This window comes from Telmatherina bonti, assembly GCF_933228915.1.
Source record: "Telmatherina bonti genome assembly, chromosome: 19".
Lineage (NCBI taxonomy): Eukaryota > Metazoa > Chordata > Actinopteri > Atheriniformes > Telmatherinidae > Telmatherina > Telmatherina bonti.
The window spans coordinates 8,020,161-8,043,058 of record NC_136617.1 but is presented as its reverse complement, the minus strand read 5'-3'; the positions used below and the strand labels follow the sequence as shown (position 1 = coordinate 8,043,058).

General features: G+C 43.3%; 1 protein-coding gene across 1 annotated transcript in view; it reads left to right on the top strand.

Annotated features, from left to right (window-relative positions):
• Nucleotides 1–6,487: 6,487 nt before the first annotated feature.
• The window catches only part of cica (capicua transcriptional repressor a), a 53,752-nt gene continuing 37,341 nt past the window's right edge, over nucleotides 6,488–22,898 (top strand). The window contains exons 1-3 of the mRNA XM_079258496.1: nucleotides 6,488–6,624; nucleotides 10,641–14,159; nucleotides 14,248–14,512. Coding sequence (XP_079114622.1) covers nucleotides 10,836–14,159; nucleotides 14,248–14,512 — 3,589 coding nt within the window. The 5' untranslated portion in view covers nucleotides 6,488–6,624; nucleotides 10,641–10,835. The remainder of the gene's footprint in view (nucleotides 6,625–10,640; nucleotides 14,160–14,247; nucleotides 14,513–22,898) is intronic.

Genomic DNA, 22,898 nt, shown 5'->3' with positions numbered 1-22,898 from the left:
GCTGCCCCTGCGACCCGACCCCGGATAAGCGGCAGAAGATGGATGGATGGATGGACCTCGGAGCACCACTCATCACTTTTAATTAACTTAAGATTCAGGCGGATGAGACACCTGAAATACTCTCAATTCAATAAACAGTCTCAATTTAAAGGAGTAAATCCTAAGTACGAGCGAACCAGAAATTGTGCATTCAGAAATTATGACAGGAACGGATGAATTGATTACATATTTATTGACAATGATGATAAACAACACAGTAGAAGAAACCAAACAGTTAAAAAGAGGTTATTAATGGACTGGTTTAATGCATATGTCTGCATGGGTTTTCAATTCTGACATTAATAAGGAACGCTGAAATTAATTAAATGAGATGGAGCAGGAAGAAACTGGTTGGAATTAAGCAAATCAATCGGGATGATTAAATCTTTGATAAGAACGTGTTCAATAATTCTAAATTTGGATAAGAATTCAAATTTAATTATTTAGTTAGAATTTGATGTACTGGTTTGGGACATCACAAATGTCAGAGCGCTATCAGATCCTACTTGGACGCTGGATGTCCGGAGTGTGGGTTGAAGCGGGTGGATGGTTCCCTATTCGGCCCGGGGATTGGATCCCTGGAGCGTCAGGAAGAGTAGGTCTATGCAGCTACTCTGGGCTTCTGGGTCCGTTCAGCGGAGTTCCAGAGCAGCGTGATGATGAGGAAAAGAAGACAGAAAGCTAAAAGAAGACAAAAAGCACAAAGAAGACTAAAAAGACACTGAGGAAGTCAGGTTGCCAGTCTAATTTAAACAGACCCGCCTTTCGAACTTCCAGCCAATCATGAGTTTCTTCTATCAGAGGCTGACAAACCTTATCCAATCAGGTCAGCTCTAGTTCCTTCCCTCTGCATCTCATTAATGTGAACATGATACTCAAAGTTCTTTACTTTGTTTGACTCCAATACACATCAAATCACATTCTTAAGAGTTATGCAGACTCCTCGTTTGCTGGGAAGAAAAGCATTAACTTATAGTATTACTTTCACACATGACAAGATTGGCTACATGTATTTTTATTAAAGGTGGATTAATTAATTATCATGACTCGTCCTCATCGGGCAATAAATCCTAAAAAGGAAAACTCACATTTTATTCATTCACATTAGTGGCTTCAGAGAGGTCTGGAGCTTAGAAAACATAATCAAGATTATTTAATGCAGTGTTTTATGATTACTTCACGTGTGTGATCAGTTCAAAGAATTAAATCACATGTCAAGATAAAATAATGAAAAAGAAGAAATTCAATCAAAACAATTAACCACAGTCATTTAGACTAAGTTAAATCAGTTAGAAAACTTGTAAAATAAGATCATTGAGGTTAAGCATCTAAAGTTTCCTTAAATTGGGGGAAGAAGTTTGAATTTCTTTCCAGTCTCCTTCTCAGTCAGGGGAGGGGGTTGTTCTGGCGCCATGAAGTCATTTTTGAAAGATGAAAGGTGTCATTTTTGACAAGAACCAGGGTTTGGTCAGATGCGACTCTCGGCATCACCCCGACCTGCAACTATAAATTGCGTTAGATTTTCCACTTAAGAACCTCCCTTTGTTGATGCAGCTGTATTCTGTAGAGAGGGGAGGAGGGTGTAAATCTCTGAGTGTCGTCCTCCTTTGGGTCAAATGGTCACCCTCCTGTCCTGTGTGGACCAGTCTTACTGCAGAGAAAGAAATGACAACTATTGTTTAATCCAGTTCGAATGTCTTTCAATCCTGGAAGGCCAAGATCACTACAGATGTTTCTTTAACGAATCAGCCATGATTCGTTCAAAACGGGTCACTGTGTTGATATCCAGTTGCTAGCATGTGATGCGGTGCATAAAGCAGTCATGTGATGCTCCAGGCTGGAACACTAAGTTGTAAAATCTAGTTTCTCATCCTCAGGATGCTGCAGGGCAACAGCATCTTAAGAAAAGTCAATAATGTTACTGTGTTAATGTCAGAGATGCATATTTTTAAGGTCAGAAAGTTACATCAGGCTACGTTACCAACCATGCTAATGAGAAGGGGAGAGACGTTTGACAATGCTGGACATGGTTAATTTATTTAACTATTTATTTTCTCCTTAGTTTGGTTCTTTTTTCTTTTTTTTATGGAATTATATTTATTGTAATTTGTAATCACAAAAGCATTTCTATCAACTGATTAATTTTTTCTTCAGCCTTTAAGCTCCTTAAGTCCTGACGTTAATTCAGAGTTCCTCTGTCTAACGGTGCCTTTAAAATGTCCTTTATTCCAGACACCATGAATCGAGTGACCAGTCCACAGAGGTTGATTTAAACTACTGAGCTTTCAGTTTTTACCTCTTTCATAAATACTTTTTATCTTATTTGTGGTTTTTATTTGTGCCTGTGTGTTTTTTATGTTTGTAACCAAAGGACATTTTTCCACCTCAGTGGAAAAAAAGATTTATTAGCTGCTGATTGGATCATCATCCTGCTGCATGAGGAAATTTCAGCCAAGTCTCAAAGCCCATTTATGCTCAATGTTGAAGACAGATATGCATACATGTCAGACAGTCTCGCCCATCTCCTGCATAGGTAATTTGGTCTGTTTTCAGTGGACTTAACTATCCGTCACCTGACTCAGAAAACAGTAATAACACCAGAAATCACAGAGGCAGTGTTGAGTTGTTTAGCTGACATGCAACCAGCAAACGGAGCGAACCATAGAAGAAGAAGGGGAACAGAAAGAGGACAACGCCAAAACTGCCAAATAAAAAGCACCTGAAGAAGTTGAGAACAGTAAAAATACTTTGTTGTGTTATTCTTCTTCTTATGGTGTTTTTTGGACAGCTGTAAACAACTTTATAATGGTGCACTGGTGCAACTAACTGGCGTCAAAACACAAAAGTGAACTATGAACTCAGCGCTGCCCACTAGTGGATAAACTGGCATATCAGCTATTGCGACAGAAATGATCCACGAACATATGACAACAAATTAAATGGCCGATTTACGTACGATTTACGTATTTACGTACGTAAGGGAGCAGGAATATTTACGTACGTAAAGGAGCAGGAATATTTACATTCGTAAGGGAGCAGAAATAATCACATACGTAAGGGAACAGGAATATTTAAGTACGTAAGGGAGCAGGAATATTTAAGTACGTAAGGGAACAGGATTATATACGTACATAAGGGAGCAGGAATATTTACGTACGTAAAAGAGCAGGAATATTTATGTACATAAGGGAGCAGGAATATTTACGTATGTAAGGGAACAGGAATATTTATGTTCGTAAGGGAACAGGAATATTTAAGTACGTAAGGGAGCAGGAATATTTAAGTACGTAAGGGAACAGGATTATATACGTACATAAGGGAGCAGGAATATTTACGTACGTAAAAGAGCAGGAATATTTATGTACATAAGGGAGCAGGAATATTTACGTATGTAAGGGAACAGGAATATTTATGTACATAAGGGAGCAGGAATATTTACGTACGTAAGGGAACAGGAATATTTATGTTCGTAAGGGAACAGGAATATTTATGTACATAAGGGAACAGGAATATTTACGTACGTAAGGGAACAGGAATATTTACGTTTGTAAGGGAGCAGAAATATTCACGTACGTAAGGGAGCAGGAATATTTACGTACGTAAGGGAGCAGGAATACTTACGTACGTAAGGGAACAGGAATATTTACGTTTGTAAGGGAGCAGAAATATTCACGTACGTAAAAGAGCAGGAATATTTACGTACGTAAGGGTACAGGAATATTTACGGACTTAAGGGTACAGGAATATTTACGTACGTAAGGGAGCAGGAATATTTACGTACGTAAGGGAGCAGGAATGGGCCTTTAGCCGTCAGACAGATTAACTCACATCTTCAGTGCTTTGGTGCCCAGAGAACGTCATGGTCCACTCAGTGACTGCAAGTTCTCCAGATCCTGTGGCTCCAGATCATCATCCCTCCACCACCATGCTTGACAGTTGACATCGGGTGTTTGGCTTTCTCCACTTGGAGCTGGTTTATCCACAGGACATCGAGTTAGAAATGCTGTGGCTTGTACAAATGCAACTTAAATATTTAACACACTAACTGAGGCCTGGAGAGTCTGAGATGTATCTGACTTAAATATGTTCCACTTGGGGATAATCTTTCCAGTTGTAGCATTATCATTGCACAGTGTAGACACATTAATTCTGGTACAGTTATAGACAACACTTTCCCTCTTTATATTTATATTAATAAACTTTTTCCAAGAGTATTTCTTCTGAGCTCAACACTGTCAGTATTCCTGTAATTCTTGCTCATCTCTTTAGCTCACACATCATGCTTTTTAAATGTTTGACAGGCTCTTGTAGATAATTATGGCAGCATTGTCTCTAGGTGACTGCTCTCTCATCTCAGACTGAATTATTCACACCAGGTGCGTGCTGTTGAATCCACTGCACGTCTATTCAACTTGAAAACATCGGTCAGCTTGGAGAGGAGTGGCTGGATCTTTTTTAAATACGCACACTCTTGAAAAAGAGCGTGTTGGAGTGCTGGGTCAGGCGCAGAGCAGGGTCCCTGAAGCTGTTTAGCAGTTAAGTGGCTGTAATGCATTTAGAGTAAAGTGACTGGGATGTGGGGGCTTAACCGCAGCTCTTCGCCTCATTCTTAGAAAGTGCTCAGAGGTGCTAATACCAGCTGGATTTGTGCAGCTCATTCACAAACAGCTCGACTTCTGCAGCAGAGTCCCATTTGGTTCGCTTCTGCATGCTTATCTTCCCATTTAGCTCTCTATCGGCTTCCATTTAGCTCTCTATCGGCTTCCATTTAGCTCTCTATCGGCTTCCTCCTCGTGTCCCTGCATCAAACTTTGTCTCACTTCCACCTTTTAGCACCAAAAATGCCCTCCACGCTTTCATTTCCATCCTCATTCTGCATCTCTGGGTCTTATGAAACCTGCCTCCCCTAAAAGTTGCGTGCTGCTGTACTCGCCCTACATTCCTGAAGAAGACACACTTGTTTTCAGTGAATGAGCAGTTAGAGAGAGACGGGGACTGCAGTGCTTCTGTCTGGAGATCCCACTCCCACTGGTGGAGGGGGAATTCGCAGATTTACCCATCACATGTTGCACATTTTATGGCATGAGTGCACAAAGTAGCACCAATATGAGCCTGTACTTTTTTGTGTTTGCACAGTCTTAACAGGCTGCACAGTGTACACAAAAGGCTGTGTGTGTGTGTGCTCCACTACAGCTTACATAACACCCAGGCATGTTCTAACTTCACAGCCGTGTGTGTGTGTGTGTGTGTGTGTGTGTAGGTGCTTGCTGGTATGCCCGTTGTGTGCACCACCAAGCGTACTGCAACGCTGCAACCAGTCAGCTCTGTGTCATCATTGACCAAACTCGCCATCTGTGCCTGGAAGCTATAGAAACAGTGTGTCGCACTGCTGCACAATCCCCACACCATCACTGCCTGATCCAATCCCAGCAGGATGCCACTCTGTTGCTTGTGTGTGTGTGTGTGTGTTTAGGACTGTTAATGCATGCTGTTTTGTCTTCCTTGCTCTGTTACACCCTGTACCTGCTCCTGTGTGTGACCTGTGGTGTATGTGGGTCACTCTCTTAGGAACAATAATCCCACGTTCAACTTACTCACAGGGGTTTAACTCTTCCTGTTTGGCCAAGCTGATGGCAACAAGCATAATGACCTCACCGCAGCACACGGTCATTGGCCTGCAGACCTTAAGCCTTTCAACCAATCGCACGCTGCTCTGGTGACGTATAGCCACCAGCTGCGGCTGTGATTGGCTGGAGGGCGGGACAAAGGGACGCTGGGCTTCTCTGATTGGTTGAGAAATGGAGAGTGAGTGTGTAAAAAGGATGAAGTGAGAAAGAGCATGAGAATTTGGGAGTTGGTGGGTTTTTCTGTGGCCCCTGTTGAAACTACACTCAACCTGTGGCTGACACGGGTCACATGAGAACAAAAACACACACAAATATCCCCAAGAGTTTTTATTTATCATCCTTCCTGAAGCTGTTTTATAAAGCTGTCTGGCTCCTGACTCGTCTTTTATAGTATTACACAAACGTTTTCTCGCGCACTTATGTAAATCTAACACGTTGTGAAATGACAGACCGTTGTTGTTGTTGTTTTAATGTTTGTAGACAAATGAAGAAGGGATGAAGAGAGGAGAGAAAGGCAGACAGAGGAGTGGAAAGCTTCATTCCTGCCCTGCGTGTCTGTATAAAGTCGCAGACATACCCACACAGGACTCCTATTGGTCGCCGCAGCCTCGCTCTTCCAACAGCTGTTCTGTGTTTTCCCACACTGTGATTGGCCACTGAGGCTCGTCAATCAAATTTACTTTGCCCATAAGCTCCGCCCCCGCTGCCTTTCTGCGCTATCCTATTGGCTACTGTACGCGTTCGTGCTCCGCTATTGGCCGCTCGGGCTGGTTGTCAAGGCTGTGGGGCTTCATTCACCATTTTGCGACTGTAGTGTAGAATGTACAGGGCAGTAGTTTTTCCTCCTTTTAAGTTGCTTTGCGGGAGAAACATGACTGGTCGCTAGCTGGCAGCTGCGGACGACTGGCCACCGTGCCCTATTTTACCCGGCGGAGTCAGCAGAGGAACCGACGGAGGGGTGAGTCCGAGCTGCCTACAGATCTCCTCCTGCAGCACTGCGGTGGGGCTTGTTGTGCTTTTACCGAGCTGCTAACCTTGTTGGTGTTTACCGTGGCTATAAACACTTAGCAGCTGATCTGATCAGCGTAGTTTCCTACATCAGGGTTTGCGGACGAAGAGGGGCGGAATGTGGGGGGTGAAAAAGGGAGCGGTGCGGCGAGACGTAGAGAGCTAGAAACTTTTCCACTAGAAATAAATTGAACGCCATTAACAGCCTCTGGACTTCCCTCTATGCATCTGTTTTCTTTCCTTGCCTGAAAGCTGGGAAAGTGGTCTTTCTGGCAGCACTTCCAGCTCCTCATCCGCACATTTTTCTGAATATTTCCATGTATTTCTGCGGCTGCTGGGGTTTCATACAAGGCTTGTTTGCGGGCCTAGTTTCTAGCAGCTTATTGACACTTTCTCCCTCCTGTTTGCTGTCATGTAAAAACCAGCAGGGTCAATACAAAGTTACAGCTTTAGCTACATTTTCCTACGACTGTCAGTGTGAATCGGCCCCAGCAGCGACTTTCAGCGGCTGTTTCCTCTTTCTGTTTCCCATTGAAGGGATTATTCTGTATGGGACATTTACCACCGTCATGCTGTTAGGATACATGTCCCACATAGGAGGCATTTAAGAGCCAGCTTGCTCGTCAAACTGGTTATTTCCCAGTTATTGTATAAGGAGAGGATTTCCAAGAGGCCTTGCGCGTGCATTCGCGGCCTGGTCGCTCGTGCCACGGCCTGTAGTGTTTTGGAGTAAAACTGGTAGTAATCGCTGTACTACGACTGCTTGACACGGTACTATCCAGCTAAACCAGAGGTGACGACATCAGGGCTTGTTGTTTGCACGCTTTGGGCTTTTTCTAGATGAGGTTAACAGCTGTTATCTCGGGTTTATGATTATGTATGCATTAAACTCTCCAACCTGCTGTGCACAGCTCGTAGTAATCCTGTAATAAACTTTAAAGAGGAGATCAACAAATAGGACAACTTTTAAACATAATCCAGACTTATATTGAAGGGTAAAATTAACAAAAAATGCAACTTGATTGAGTTTTTGTCCCTTTTATTGCTAATTAATGGATGGGTTAATGAGAATATCTAGAGGTCATGCAGTTTTCGATGCATAAAGCACAAATAATATTGTGCAAAAAGTCTTTTTTATTATTATTATTTCTTTTACAGATTTTATTATCTTGAGTAAAAGTTCCTCGGGCTTACTCAGGTCCAGTCCTCGTGCCTGATCATTTTCAGTGTATGTTTCTCTGAAATCAATCTATTAATCCTTCAAGAATAAAAAAAAAACAAAAGACACTTAATTGAGAATATTAATCAATATTGTGCCAACACATGAAAAATAATTTAGCTATTAGCTATTTAAATAGTACTTTTGTGAACAGCAGCTTGTCAATAAATATGAGAAATCCCCCAAAATATCAGCTTGACGGACAGAAAACCGTATTTCTCTAGCAACAGAGGGATTCCTAACCAGCTGTCCCTCAAGAGGAGGACAAAAGAGGAAGTTTTAGGGCTTAAAAACAAGTATCCACATCAGATGATCAGGATGTGAAAGTGACATCCTGAAGAGATGAAATCAAATCCTGCAAAGACGAGATGCAGGACTCGAGACTCATGTTTGAAGCGTCATCAGAAATGGTCTAATGGTTGTCAAGAAGATGTTTAAATATATAAAATACATATAATAAACTTCAGCGCTCTATTCTCTTCTTGCACAATTCATGAAATGAGCCCAGACTCGGTCAAATTCAACTTTATTTTAATCATTCAGGTTTGTTATCATCAGTTCATGTCATCAGCTTAACCCCGGCCGAGTCTGACTCTTCCAGCTTCTCTGTACCAAGTGGATCCCCGCCTGTCTCCCAGTAGGCAGAGTCCGGGGGGGGGGGTTTCTGGCAGAGCTTTTCAACAAAAATCATCCCCACACACTTCCAGCATATGTTCTGCATCAAACCCACTCTTCAGACCCTTACAGGCGTATAATAATACATCTGATTTGCCCTGGATGTCCCTAATGGACCACCTTGCAGGCAGTGTGGATCTCTTTCCCATAATAATCTTACATCTTCGTGTTTATTAGCGACCGTATTATAAATAAGAAGCCATTTTTAAAGCTAAAAGACAGAAGAACTGAAGTAAAAATACGCAGCAACAGGTCTGATGGAGCCATTAATCCTAATTATTGAAGCAGTGTTGGTGTGGGAACAAACAGAAAAGCTTTGGAAAGTCCTTGAAGAATAAATCTACTCAAAATCAAGCTAATTAAAAGTATATAAACTCTATTCCCATTTCTGTTTGCATATTTTAACAAATCTCTTGCGTTACATAAATAAATGAGGGGGTGGCTCAGTATTTTTCCACATTAATGTATAAATATTCACACCCAAAACGTTTTAAACTTTCGTTATTTTAAGAAATAAGTTACGGGCAGCTTTATGGAGTAAAAAGTTGGACTATCACCTCCCTAAACTGCATTATGGACCCACTTCTTCACCTCATGTGACTCCTGTCAGCTGCCCACACTCATGTTTACTACGCTGCGATGTCCGCTTCATCAGTGCAACTAAAATCTGTTTGAACTTGTTATGCTCCACCTTGACAGATTATTGCTGAACATGCACAGAGAGTCCTGCTCCACATTTCACTCAGAGGAGCACACGTTGCATCAGTTTGCCTTTAAGCTGTTATCAGAAGGCCCTTGGCTCCGACACCAGCTGCTGTACTGACTAAACACATGTAGCATACCTCTATCATGACCAAGTAAGGCCAGCTGCCAAATTATTTGATGGTGGCTGCTCTACGGGTGTCTGTCCTAAACAGGGATTTACATAGAGCACAGTGATGGCTGTGAGCTCACCGTGTGCACCGTCAGCTATCATCACATAGATGTTTGCTGAGTGTATGGCCTTGAGACGGGCGGCACTCGTCTCTGAATGTGGATTTCTGTTTCAGCGATCTGATGTGGTAGATATGAAAAGGACCTGAATGAAGGCGAGCATTCACAGACAAAGAGGAAGACAGTTTAAAGGGAAAAAGACGAGAAAACTGGTGGGAGGACGGATGGACGGATGGAGAAACAGGGACAGACATGCTGATTGGTGGCTGATCGACATCACAGCAGAACATTTTGACAGTAGGAGAAAGACAGCAGAGCATACAGGCTTGTTTTGATCCCCCTCCCTTATGTATATGTTTACATCTTTCTGGTTCTTTGGAGAAATGAGGCAGAACTGAGAGCAGCTTTGACCTGAGGCGAGTCCTGCGAACAAGCTAAATAACAGTTCAACAAGTCTTTAAAACCAACCTGTTTCACTCCAGCTGGAGGCAGATCTGTGAATAAGAGATAATGTGAATGGCGTGGAGCAACATTTATTCTGCTTTTCTGGATGATTGCAACACAAAATGAGCGTGGAGACTAAGAGGAAGGAGAGATGAGAGGTAAAAATCAATACGAGAAGGAGAGATGGCAGCGAGGGGATGCGAGGGAAAGTGTAATCGTAGCAAAGAGAGAGGGAGGAATAAAGTAGGGGGAAGTTAGGTAATGGTCTTCCACAGGAAATGGAGTTCGTAGGGGCGGATTGACTTCGCTTTGAAATACACAGATAAAGGTCGACAGAGAGAGAAAGGGAGGGTTTCAGTATGCAAGCGAAGAAGGAATTCCCCCGCCTCTACCGCCTCGGCCAAGAAGTAGTGTGTGTGCGTGAGAGTGTGTGAGTAAGGAGTGCATGCAGCGAGGCTTGTCTGGGCAAATTGCAAAGCACTCCTCACTATTTCCATGCTGTGTTGAAAGCCTTTATCGTGTTTACCCGACAATATGGCCTCCTATTTTCTCTGTGTACCTGCTATGGATGCAGGCCTTGTGTAATGTGAATACAGCCTGTTATGTAACGGAGTAAATATTTGGACGATACTCAACAGAAAATGAATGTTGAAATTGATTTCTTTAACCCGCCGTGTTTGCTGCTTTTATTTTAGAGTCTCTGGTGGAAGGTGGAAGAAGTCGTGCAACAAAAGACAGGACAAGATGAGAGAGAGAGGCCCCGGCAGAGGAGAGAAATAAGAGGAAAAAAGGTGGAAACTGGGGGGAAAAAAAAGAGCAAGGAGGATCTCTGGGATAAATAAATAAATAAATAAAGAGTGTTTGGAGAAAAAGGCAAACTAGATGAAAAGATGAAGCCGATAAAAAAGCAAGGCCGGCGCTCTCCTCCTTCCACTCGGGCCAAAGGGGGGAAGCGGCGTGGAGCTGGGGACGCCTCCGAAGGAGGAGAGAAAAGAGACTCGGACGAGAACAGAGACCGAAGCAGATCCCCTCCCTCCCATCCGCACTCGGAGTCACCCCAGGTGGACCCCATGAGAGCGCGGGACACACCAGAGGCGGAGGGGCCGTCGTCAGAGGCAACGGCGTCGGCAGCGATGGACTCTGGGAAGTTGCTGACTAGCGGCGGCAGTGGTGACAGCAGTTGTAGTAACAGCAGCACGCCGAGCGCCAACAACAGCCCCAACCCTGCCTCCAGCCGGAAAACCGCCACCTTCAAGGCCCGCGTTCCCAAGAAGAAGTACACCTCTGAGCACTGTTCGTCCACCTCTACTGGTAACCATAGCAACTCAGCATCCTCTACACCCCCTCCTCCTGCTTTAAACCTCAACCAGGGGTCATCGGGTCCAGGAGTCGATGTCAGCGTCTCGCATTCTGATGGCAACAGTCAGAGCAGGAGCCTGATGGATGACTTCCACGGCAGGACAACTGTTAGGGAGGAGTCCCGGGACTCTCCAGGACCACCCACCCTGTTGCCAGGAGGGGAGAGGGAGAGGCCCGGAGGAGGTGAAGGGGTGACAGATGCAGATCGGGTGTCACCCACCCCTCTGCCCCGCTGTTCTTCTACAGACACAGCCAGCGAGCACTCAGCTGACCTGGAAGTGGTTGGTGACACCATCAGCCAGATGTTGTCCCGCTCCGCTCCCAATCTCTCCGATTCCCTGTCGGACACCTTGGCCAAAGGGTTAAAAAATCAGCGTGTCCTCGCCCGCCAACGCAGGAGACGAAGCAACGAAGAAGGAGGGGGTAAAACGGGTTCGGACTTGGTGTTCCGAGCTGGGGTTGTCCGCAAGGTCAGTGGTGAAACCGGAAGCCTGGAGGTGCAGCTGAATGGGGAGAAGACGCTGTGCCGTTACCCTTATCGACACGACAGCCCACCAGGGGTGGTGGACATCATCCTTGACGCTCCACCCCCTGGCGTCCACACAATACCTATTGGCACTCCAGTCTGCGTGCCGTTTGGTAACAAAAACGACAGCGGCCAGTGGTACAGAGAGGGCGTTGTGAGCCAGGTGGACACCCACCCTGCGGTGGCCAACTGTTACAGAGTCCTGCTGTCCGAGGAAAGACCTCACTCTGTTGATGAAGAAGACAGCAGAGGTGCCACCCAGGCAGTATGGTTCTCCCGGCAAACACTCCGGCTTCTGGTGCCACCATGGGACCTGGATTTACCATCTGGTGGGTGGCGTGAAGGGGAAGAGGGCGTTAGAGATAAGGAAGACAAGCGAGAAGAAAGGGAAGAGGTCGACGTGGAGCAGGAGGTGTGCCGCCTGAGCCATGGAATGACCTCTGGCATAGCATCGATGGTAGGGAGGGGGATATCTTACCCAGGTATTGTCCCGGTTTCCTCTTCAACGGGCCATAACATTGCTTCCCCAGTGACTCCAGCATCGGTGCTCAGCCTGGCTCCGGGAAGGGAGTGGGAAATTGAAAAAGACTTGGAGAGGGAGAGAGACCTCCTGAGAAAACAGGGAAGGGACAGAGAAAGGGAGAACAGTGCAAAGCAGCAGCTGCAGCAACCACAGCAGCAGCAGCACCACCCATACATGCCCCTCACCCCTGAGGAAGACATGGAGGTATCCCACTTTAACATGGTCCCAGTGGGGGCCATCATGTCTGGGGTCAAACCCATTGCGGTTCCCCAACACCGCCACATTGTCTCTAAGCCCGGCTACCTCAATTCTCACTTGTCTGTGGTGCGGGGTATCGGGATTCCCTCCACCCATCTCGCCCTGAACCCCCACCCTCCTCCATCAATCTTAAGCCTTGATCCAACAAGTGCAGCAGCTGGTGCTGTAATTGCCACCCCCCAGCTCCCTCCTCTCCCTCCCATCTCTTCCTCCAACACACCTTCCTCCAGAGTAGAGAAGGCCTCTGGGGCAGGTTCTGCCAGCAGTGGAGGATCCGGTTCAGCCTCCTCATCCTCGCGCTCCCGCACTCCGCTCACAGCAGCCCAGCAAAAGTACAAGAAGGGAGACGTGGTGTGTACGCCGACGGGGATCCGGAAGAAGTTCAACGGGAAGCAGTGGAGACGTCTATGCTCCCGGGAGGGCTGCTCGAAAGAGTCCCAGCGACGAGGATACTGCTCCAGGCACCTTTCAATGAGGACCAAGGAGATGGAGGCCAGCGGAGGCGGTCGGGAACGGAGCGGAGCTAGCAGCACAGGAACCCTGACGCCATCGGACCTGCGGCTGAGTGGCAGGGCCAGCTCGGAGTTTGACTGGGACGAGACGTCGCGGGAAAGCAGCGAAGCCAGCAGCCGCGGAGGAGACTCTCGTCCCCGCTTAGTCCTTTCCTCTATGCTACCCCAGGACCTCTCTCGTTTTGACTTTGACGAGTGCGAGGCAGCGACCATGCTGGTCTCCCTGGGGGGTTCCCGCTCTGGCACACCCTCGTTCTCACCCATTTCAAACCAGTCTCCTTTCTCTCCAACCCCGTCGCCCTCCCCCTCTCCCCTCTTCCGGCCTGCCAATTTCAGCCCCATCACAGCTCCATCCTCACTTACGCCGCTCCGCCATCGGCAGCTTAGCGGAACTAAGATGGGAACGCCAGGTGCTGAGAGAGAGCGCCACCTATCAGGAATTGTACCCTCTTTCCAGACCAACCTCACCTTTACGGTCCCCATGAGCCCCAGCAAGAGAAAGCTTGACACCCACCTGCCCCCTCCGTTACCTGCAGTCCAGGACTACCAGACCAAACCAGAGCAACAGCTGATGGGTGTAGGAGGTGGGGTGGGAGACCCAGCCTTAGGCCACGGTCCTGCTTCTTTCAGAGTCCTTTCACCCCTTCAGAGTCAGCCCACAACCCCTTCCTCGCTTTCCTTCTCCCGTCCTCGCAGCGCCACCAGTCGGCCACCATCCTCTGCTGCCTCCACACCTCCACCCATGCTGGTCTCCCCCACTCCTCCCTCTCCACTGCCTCAGGAGCCCTCCCCACGCCGCATTGTGCCCCTCCGTGACTCCCCAGTCATCGTCCGCAACCCTGATGTCCCTCTGGCTAAGTTCTCTGATGGCCCCTTAGCGAGAAGAGAGCGCAGCAGATCGAGGGAGCACAGCCAGCCCCAGCATTCTGCCCCCCCTGGCCTGCAGGCCCCTGTCCCCATCAACGGAGCCACCACCAACGGGGCGGTTCTCCTGCGAAACCCCACATCCTCTCTTGTCCTAGTGACCTCCAGTTCGGTAAGGAACTTTACCCATTTACCTTTATTCATCAGATCACCCTCCCAGCTGCCAGTACCATAAATGTCTCTGCACTGTTTCTTCCCAGTCTTTGACTCCAGCCACAGCCGGCCACGCCACCCTCTCCAGCACCTCCGGGTCAATGTCTGCCACATCAGGTTCGGCCTTGTCCTCCTCTGGTTCTGGAGGCAGGGAGAGGAAACCTGAGGGCCACCAGGACGCCTCAGGAGGGGCGCTGCCTCAGCCGGTGGCCTGCCATCCCACGCCGACTGCCCTGCTGCCGCTAATACTGCCAGCTGAGTCGCCTCACCCTGTGCCACGCAAGCAAATCATCATGGGGCGGCCAGGCACTGGTAAGGATGGAGGTTTTGACCTTTATTTGTGTGGAACCCAGTCTGCTGAGCCACGCTTGTGGACTGTAAAGCAGAAAGGCTGCATCTTGTACGCTTCACTTTCATTATGTCTCTCAGGTTACAGCTGTGTCATCAGAGTGCTTCAGCTATGACTAATGTATATTTTACTACTGCTTACTTGTAGCATAAGAAAGATTCAGATGGCCTCTGTGCTTTCTGAGTTGAGAGGAGACATTATCCACTGCTTTGGGCTGCAAAGAGAACTCAGTTGTTCTCTAAGAAAAGCACTGAGACGCTGCTTTGTCTGCAGCTTCCATCCAACTAGCTGCAGTGAGCAGAGAGAGAGGAGGGGGTTGCATTCATACTTATTACACTGGAAAGATGAAGAAGCACAGATGCATATAAAATATAGATGAAGTTGCTAGTGTTTTATGAATATTCTGAGGCAATTACGACCCACACTCGTGTTGCTTTCAGGTCTTTAATGCAGAATTTGTTCCATCAGCAAACACTTTTAAAATAGCAGCTGCAGAGTAAATGTCAGCAGGTGCAGCGGCGTTGGAGAGGACGGAAAGCTGCTGTAGGACTACGAAATACTACGGGGTCTTTCTAATATAGATAAAAATAGTGACGTTTGGAAAGTAGCGGTTGGTGGTTTCTTACATCTACCAGGGCATGAGGAGGTTTAAAAGGAGGTGGTGTACCCGTTGCTACTCCAAGGGTTGTATGTCATCTATAAATTACAAAAAAATTTTATGTACATTTTTGTCTTTAGTCTATTATTTACTGAAAGAAAAAGTCAGTTACAAATCAGTCAGGATAATGTACTGTCCATTTCTTTATATTTTCCTTCCTAGTGGCTTCTTGGAATATTTTAAAGACATTTTGAGCTCAGGTTTTCCAGACTTTCTGAAGGTCATTTTAAGGTTTTAGCTGCTTTTTTAAAAAAAAGTAATTTTCAGTTCAGTTCTTGTTCTTGAACATTATCAAAGGGATCATTTTGTTTTTACTTATTTGATCTATGAATCACTCAAACCTCAAAAAGGAAGCTCAAAGGATGAGCCAGTGTTGTGTCAACACGTAACTCATAACAAACAGTAGCAATGAGGGATTTTTTTCTTTGTATCTTTGCCTACATTGTTACTTGTAAGCTGCCATATTTAAAAACATAAAATATGCAGTTTTATAGATATAAAATCATATAATTTAAAAAAATATATATAAACAAAATGTAACAGTTTGTCAAATTTTATAAATCTAGAAAAATCTATATTATTAGAAATTAAAAGAACATATTTAAATATATGATAAAATGATCAGAAATATTTTTGTTAATTTGTAAAATAAATATTTCCTAATATTTTATTTTTTTCATTTCATTTACTTAATCTGATTTTTTCATAGTTTATTTTTTTAAAAATGTTTTTTATTTATTTATTTGATATAATCATTCTTTATTTTTTTCACTTATTGTGGTTTATTTTATTTTAGTCTTTTTCTTGGAAGTTTTTCCTTATGTAAATTATTTTTGCTTTTATCTAAAAATAAATAAATTCAACTATTGAGAGATTGATTGATAAGAATTGTGAAGGAATATTTAAAAATGCAAACCGATATAATACTTTGACAACAGAAAATAGGATTTTAGCAGCTAAACGTGATTCCCAAAGAGCTGTTGGCTGAAAACTGGTTTATCTTAGCCTAATCTGCTCTGTGTCCTTAAAAACGTCGAAGAATACTGCACATGTGGAGGAAAAAAGAAAATAACGTCAGAACTAAAAACTATGAACCGGATCTGAAACAGAAACAGTTCCAGACACAGGACCCTAAAGATGCATCTGGACCTTCAGTCGATCCACTTGCTGATAGATGAACCCTCATCAGGCTCGAAGTCATTCATAAGGAAGTTACACAGAAAAGGCTGAGGTCACATGACACAAGAACGGGACTTAAAATCAGGCGCAGCATGTCTGATGGGGGGATGGATCTTCCCCAGAACCTGGACCGAAGCAGTGTGGGTTCATCTGGAGAGAAACATCCAAGAAGAACTTTTGAAAGTCCTTCAAGGATCCTGGAAAATTATTCCTGGAGACTACTTAAAGATAAAAAATAAACCTGTTCAGATTAAATACTAACTTTGAAGTTTCTTAGAACTTAACAAAGTCAATTTTTACCCTTCTTACTGTGTTTACATTCACATTTGCACCTATCTCCTGCGTCCTGCTAACCCTGTTTATATTTACATTTAACCACAATTCCAATGACATTGGAACGCTTGTAAAATGTAAAAACAGTGGTGAATTTCACCTCATCCTTACTTTTCAACGAATGGTGTATTTTGATGCTCCTTTTATACCCAACCATGACACCCACCTGTTTCCAATGAACCTGTTCACCTGTGGAATGATCCACACAAGTGTTTTTGAGCATTCCTCAAGTGTACCAGTCTTTTGTTGCTCCTGTTCAAGGTTTTTTTCTTTTTACACATGTTGCAGGTATCGAACTCAAAATTCAATAAATGCTATGTGCAAACATTCAATATCTTGTTATTTTTAGTGTATTTAGTTGAATAAAGGTTAAAAAAAAATATTTTTATGTTTTTACATCCCAACTTGAATTGAGGTTGTATCACTGTAGATGTCTTTGGAAAGTATTTGCATCCAGTAACTGATGATTAATATCATACAAGAAGCGTTGATCATTTCCTCAAACTAATTTTTAGTAAGAAACGCTGACAGAGCGAAGACCCGGCTGAGTTAGAAACCAGCGAGGCAGCAGCGATCCAAACAGAGCTGGGTTCCTGTTAGTGGCCATCGGTTCAGCAGGTGATTCATTGAATTGATGACCCTGTTTTTCCATCTCAAGCTAAAGATCTGTGTACATATAAATAGTCCAGACAGCAATCAGATGGTGGAATGAAAGAAAATAGTCTATGAAAGATGGAGGTGGTTGGGTTCATCGTGCGCTCTGTGCTTGTTTCCATGCCAACTTTATGATGGGGCGATATGGGCAAGCTTTGAAATGTTACTTTGAATGTATGAATTGCAGAAACGCAGGGAGGGTTGACACTTTGAGGTTGTCTGGCTTCACCGTTGACGAGCCACGTTGCTGCATTCGGAGCTCCTACGTTCCAGCGATGAATACGACTTTAGAATAAAACCTTTTTCTCCCTGAGGTGTGAATATCAGCCACGTTTATATACGAGTTGCTGAGGCAACCACACAAACCTGCTGCTCCTCTCTGAGTGTAATTTGTGAGTCAGTGTGTGTAGTGTCAGAAAGTGTGCGAGCGTTCGTGTGGGGAGGTGTCGCCCCGTTTCTTATGTGCGTACATGTGAGTGTGTGTTTGCAGGAGATAACTGTATCACTGAAACTTAAAAAGCTGCGAGTATTGACACGTCTAGACAAGCAAGATCACAGAGAGAGCAACAAGGACACTCGCACCTCCTCCACACACACACAAACACACACTCATGTGGGTGTTCCAGACAATCAACAACCTCAGACGGGGCATTAAGGGCAGCTCCAGCGTGATGTGAATGTGTTTCATTGCTCTCAGCAGAAAAAGGAGTAATCGTATTGCTGGCGTGTTGTCATGGATACACTGTTCCTCTGGTAGAATTAGTGCAGTAAAGTGTTGGGGCTTGAGCTGATTATTGGTGTGTGCGCTTATTTTCTTTCCCCCTCTGTGTGTCACATCCCTCGCACTGCTTGCTGACGGCCACCTGCCTCTGTAGCAAAACATTTCCTCCGCCATGCATTTTTAAAAAACACCTAAAGCAGGAGAAACGAACGCATGCGGAAGGCAGTGTGATCTCTCCTAAATATAACCCTGCTCCAGCACAGCTGCATTAGCATCACAAGTTTCATTACTGCTCTCTGTAAGTGTGTCTGCAGCCCTCTGTGGCGAAGGGGAGGACACCAGAGTTCAGATTATGAGCAAGATTTTCAAGTGTCACTAATTAGCAGTGATTAGAGAGATGGACTTTTACTGTTGTGTTGGATTGTTTTGTTCTTAAAGGTCATATTTAAAGGTGTATTCCTTTAAAAGCGATGCCTTTTACGAACTAGAGAAACAGTCGTAGAGCGCAGATCGCTCCATTCATTCATTCATTCTCTGAACCGCTTAATCCAATTCAGGGTTGTGGGGAAGCTGGAGCCTATCCCAGCTGGCTTTTTGGGCGACAGGCAGGGTACACCCTGGACAGCTCGCCAGTCCATCGCAGGGCGTAGATTGCTCCAAACCAGCAAATTTCCACCCATATTGTGATTTCCACCCTCTTATGACCCAACATTCATTCATTAGATTCATAGTAAATCCATAGTGTCCTGGCAATATCATGGTGTTTGTTGTATCTTTATATCCTGTGATGAAAATTTGTAAGATCCACATTTTCTCCTATTTCGGATGGTAGCATCCAAAATGTTGCCAGGATCCATATCTGTCTTTAATATTTTGTAAAACCTGTTGGGAACTTCTCCCGGATTTTATGACCATTTATGGTGGAGTTATGTGCAAATATATTGAAAATAGTATCATATCAAATTGTATAATATCAACCAACCTGAGCCTCTATGGGGTTCCAAGCAGAATTTGAATGGAAACCACTTAGTTTGCTTCTGATCTGGGCTGTTTCCAAGTATCATATAGTATTGTATCACATTGTATCGTATTGCATCGCATAGTAGCGTATATTATAGTATCGTATAGTATCATATTGCATCGTATCGCATCGTATCGCATCGTATCGCATCGTAATGTATCATATAGTATCGTATAGTATCATATTGCATTGTATCGCATCGTATCGCATCGTATTGCATCATATCGCATCGTATCGCATCGTAATGTATCATATAGTATCGTATAGTATCATATTGTATCGCATCGTATTGCATCGCATAGTATCGTATATTATAGTATCATACAGTATCATATTGCATCGTATCGTAGCGCATCATATCCTATTGCATCGAATTGCATCGCTTTGTATTGCATCGTTTTGTAGTGCATCGTTTTGTAGTGCATCGTTTTGTAGTGCATCGTATTGCTTCGTATCACCTCGTATTGCGTCATATTGCACCACATGGCATTGCATCGTATCACATCACATGTATCGTATCATATTGTCTCACATCCTATTGCATTGTGTTGCATCGCATCGTATAGTTTCATATCACATTGTCTCATATCATATTGTATTATACTGTGTTGTGTCACTGTCACTGTCAGTTTCGTATTAAAAGCTTGATCCGGAATCAAATCAGAAATAAATCGTATTGTGGCAGAATTTGTAATATCAAATGTGTGATAGCAAATATCTTGATATATGACATATTACTGGATACTTGTGATTTAACCCTTTCATGCATAAATTAATAAAAAAAAAAAAACAATGCAACATTTTTTAAATACAGTACTTTACCTCTACAGACATATGCAATTATACTATTTTTTGTTTATTAGTGACCTTTAGAATTAACCATGACTTATGATTTATTTTAATTTATTATATAACATATTTAGACAATAATATATGATCATAATTATATAAATCTTCTATAAAGTAAAGCTCTATCATTTTCTTTTCTTATTAATTGTAAAGGCAAACTTGTGTAATTACATTATGTTCAATTATATCATATATTTATTTATTCTCCAGTGAGTGGAAACATGTTGGATGACTCACTAACATCCACTGAAGGGGTTTATTTACAAAAATATAATCCTCATTAATGTTTATGAAAGAAAAAAGCTTGTAAATAGGTGTCTACAACATGGCCACTATGCATTAAAGGGTTAAAAATAGGCCTACCGAGAATCTGTCCAGTGGTTCAACAGTTTTAGATCCCCATGGTGGGACTTTACAGTCAGAAAAAGTGCATTTCTCTAAAGAAAATTAGACTTTTGTTGACTCTCTTAGACCTAAACACTGTGTCAGCCGGGTGTTGTGTTTCTATACAAGCTGATGGAAGCCAGCGCCATTCTATGATTTGGGACCAAAAAGTCAATTCTTTAACATTTCTAGATGTTCCTTGTTGTTGGTGTTTTTGATGGCCAGCATGATTAATATCGTGAGAGTAACAGGAAGTTATTCATTCATGCGTGATTCTGAAAATGCAGAAAAGTTTCTGAAATATTTGTATGTATTTTTTTCTGTTTTAATTTTTACAGAGAAAGAGAAGTGAAATCAGCAGCTAAGACTACCCAACAATCTAAATTATCCCAAAAAAGTGCAATCTGTGTGTACCTTCAGTTTATATTGCACTTGATGTGCATCTTAGTCATAGCTACCTAACACTATCTGTATCAATTTGTTTGTTTATGTTATGTAAAAATACATTTCTACAGTTATCAGATCTATAAATTCTGTCGTAAAACATCGTATCTGCTGTGCTTCTATGTGTGTACGTCCTTGACCAGTCAATAATACCTCCAAGTTTAAGAGCTGTTGCTCTGTAGTTGAATTTGACCTCTGACTTACGTGCTCACATAAGTTGAAAACAACATGATGCATGTAGTCATTTTTTCCATAATAAAAGTATGTCAGCAGTACTAACTGCTCGCCCTAAATCAACCACTGCAAAAAACTCCACTTCCTTAGCTGAAGTTCCTCATGCAAACTGCAACATAAAACTGCCAGTGGGTAGTAAGGAGTGCAAAGGTCCCCTTGCAGTGATTATCAGCATGTGACATCAGAATCAGCATTTAAAAAAGAGCTCATAAGAAGTGTGTGGAACCAGCAGCAAACACCTCGTAGTTATTTGCATTTCCCTTGTGGTGCAGCTGAGCAGAATCGGGATCTCCATTTTCCATGAGCCACAGCTGGCAAATGGTTTGCTAGGCTATATATATAGAACATTTTAATACTTTATCAGCAAATTATTAATGGAAATGGACATTGCAGAGCCGGATTGGGGGTTCATAGCTAATATAGCTCCACCGGTAACAAACTCGTATGTGGAGTACTCCAGTTAGAGTACTTCAGCTGAGATCTACTAGTATGAATATGAACAGCACACTCAGAAACAGACTGAACTGATTCCCAAAGCTTTTGTGTTATTTACATTGAGAATAACCTAGTTTAATCTTACAGATTGTGCAAATTAGTAATAAAAAACAATTAGAAAAGAAGACTTGCTCTTGTTTTAACTAACTTAAGATGAACAGATGGTAAATTAAGAAAACACTCTTCTTATATTAAATGTTTATGTCACTTTTTGACTGAATTTTAAGTTAGTATTAGGTTTGATTTTGATTCAAACAGTCTCAGTTAAATAGTTTTTCAAGCTATGAGGAAAAATGAGGCGGATGTTGGTGGTAGTCCTCAGCTCTCCACCAAATCAGTCCGCTAAGCCGTCCGTCCATCCATCCATCCGTCCATCCATCCATCCATACATACATACATACATACGTCTATCCATCCATACATACATCTATCCATACATACATCCATACATCTATCCATCCATCCATCCATACATACATACATACATCTATCCATACATCCATACATCCATCCATACATACATACATCCATCCATACATACATACGTCTATCCATCCATCCATCTATCCATCCATCCATACATCCATCCATCCATACATCTATCCATCCATACATCTATCCATCCATACATACATACATCCATACATACATCTATCCATCCATCCATCTATACATACATACATCCATACATACATCTATCCATCCATCCATCTATCCATCCATCCATCCATACATCTATCCATCCATACATCTATCCATTCATCCATCTATCCATACATACATACATACATACATCTATCCATCTATCCATACATCCATACATCCATACATACATACATCCATCCATCCATCCATCCATCCATCCATACATACATACATACATCTATCCATCCATCCATCCATCCATCCATCCATCCATACATACATACATACATCTATCCATCCATCCATCCATCCATCCATCCATCCATACATACATACATACATACATACATACATACATCTATCCATCCATCCATCCATACATCTATCCATCCATCCATACATACATACATACATACATACATACATACATACATATACATCCATACATACATCTATCCATCCATCCATACATACATCTATCCATCCATCCATACATACATACATACATACGTCTATCCATCCATCCATCTATCCATCCATCCATCCATCATCCATCCATACATCTATCCATCCATCCATCTATCCATCCATCCATCTATCCATCCATCCATCCATCCATCCATCCATCCATCCATCCATACATACATACATACATACATACATCTATCCATCTATCCATCATACATCATCCATCCATCCATCTATCCATACATACATACATACATACATACA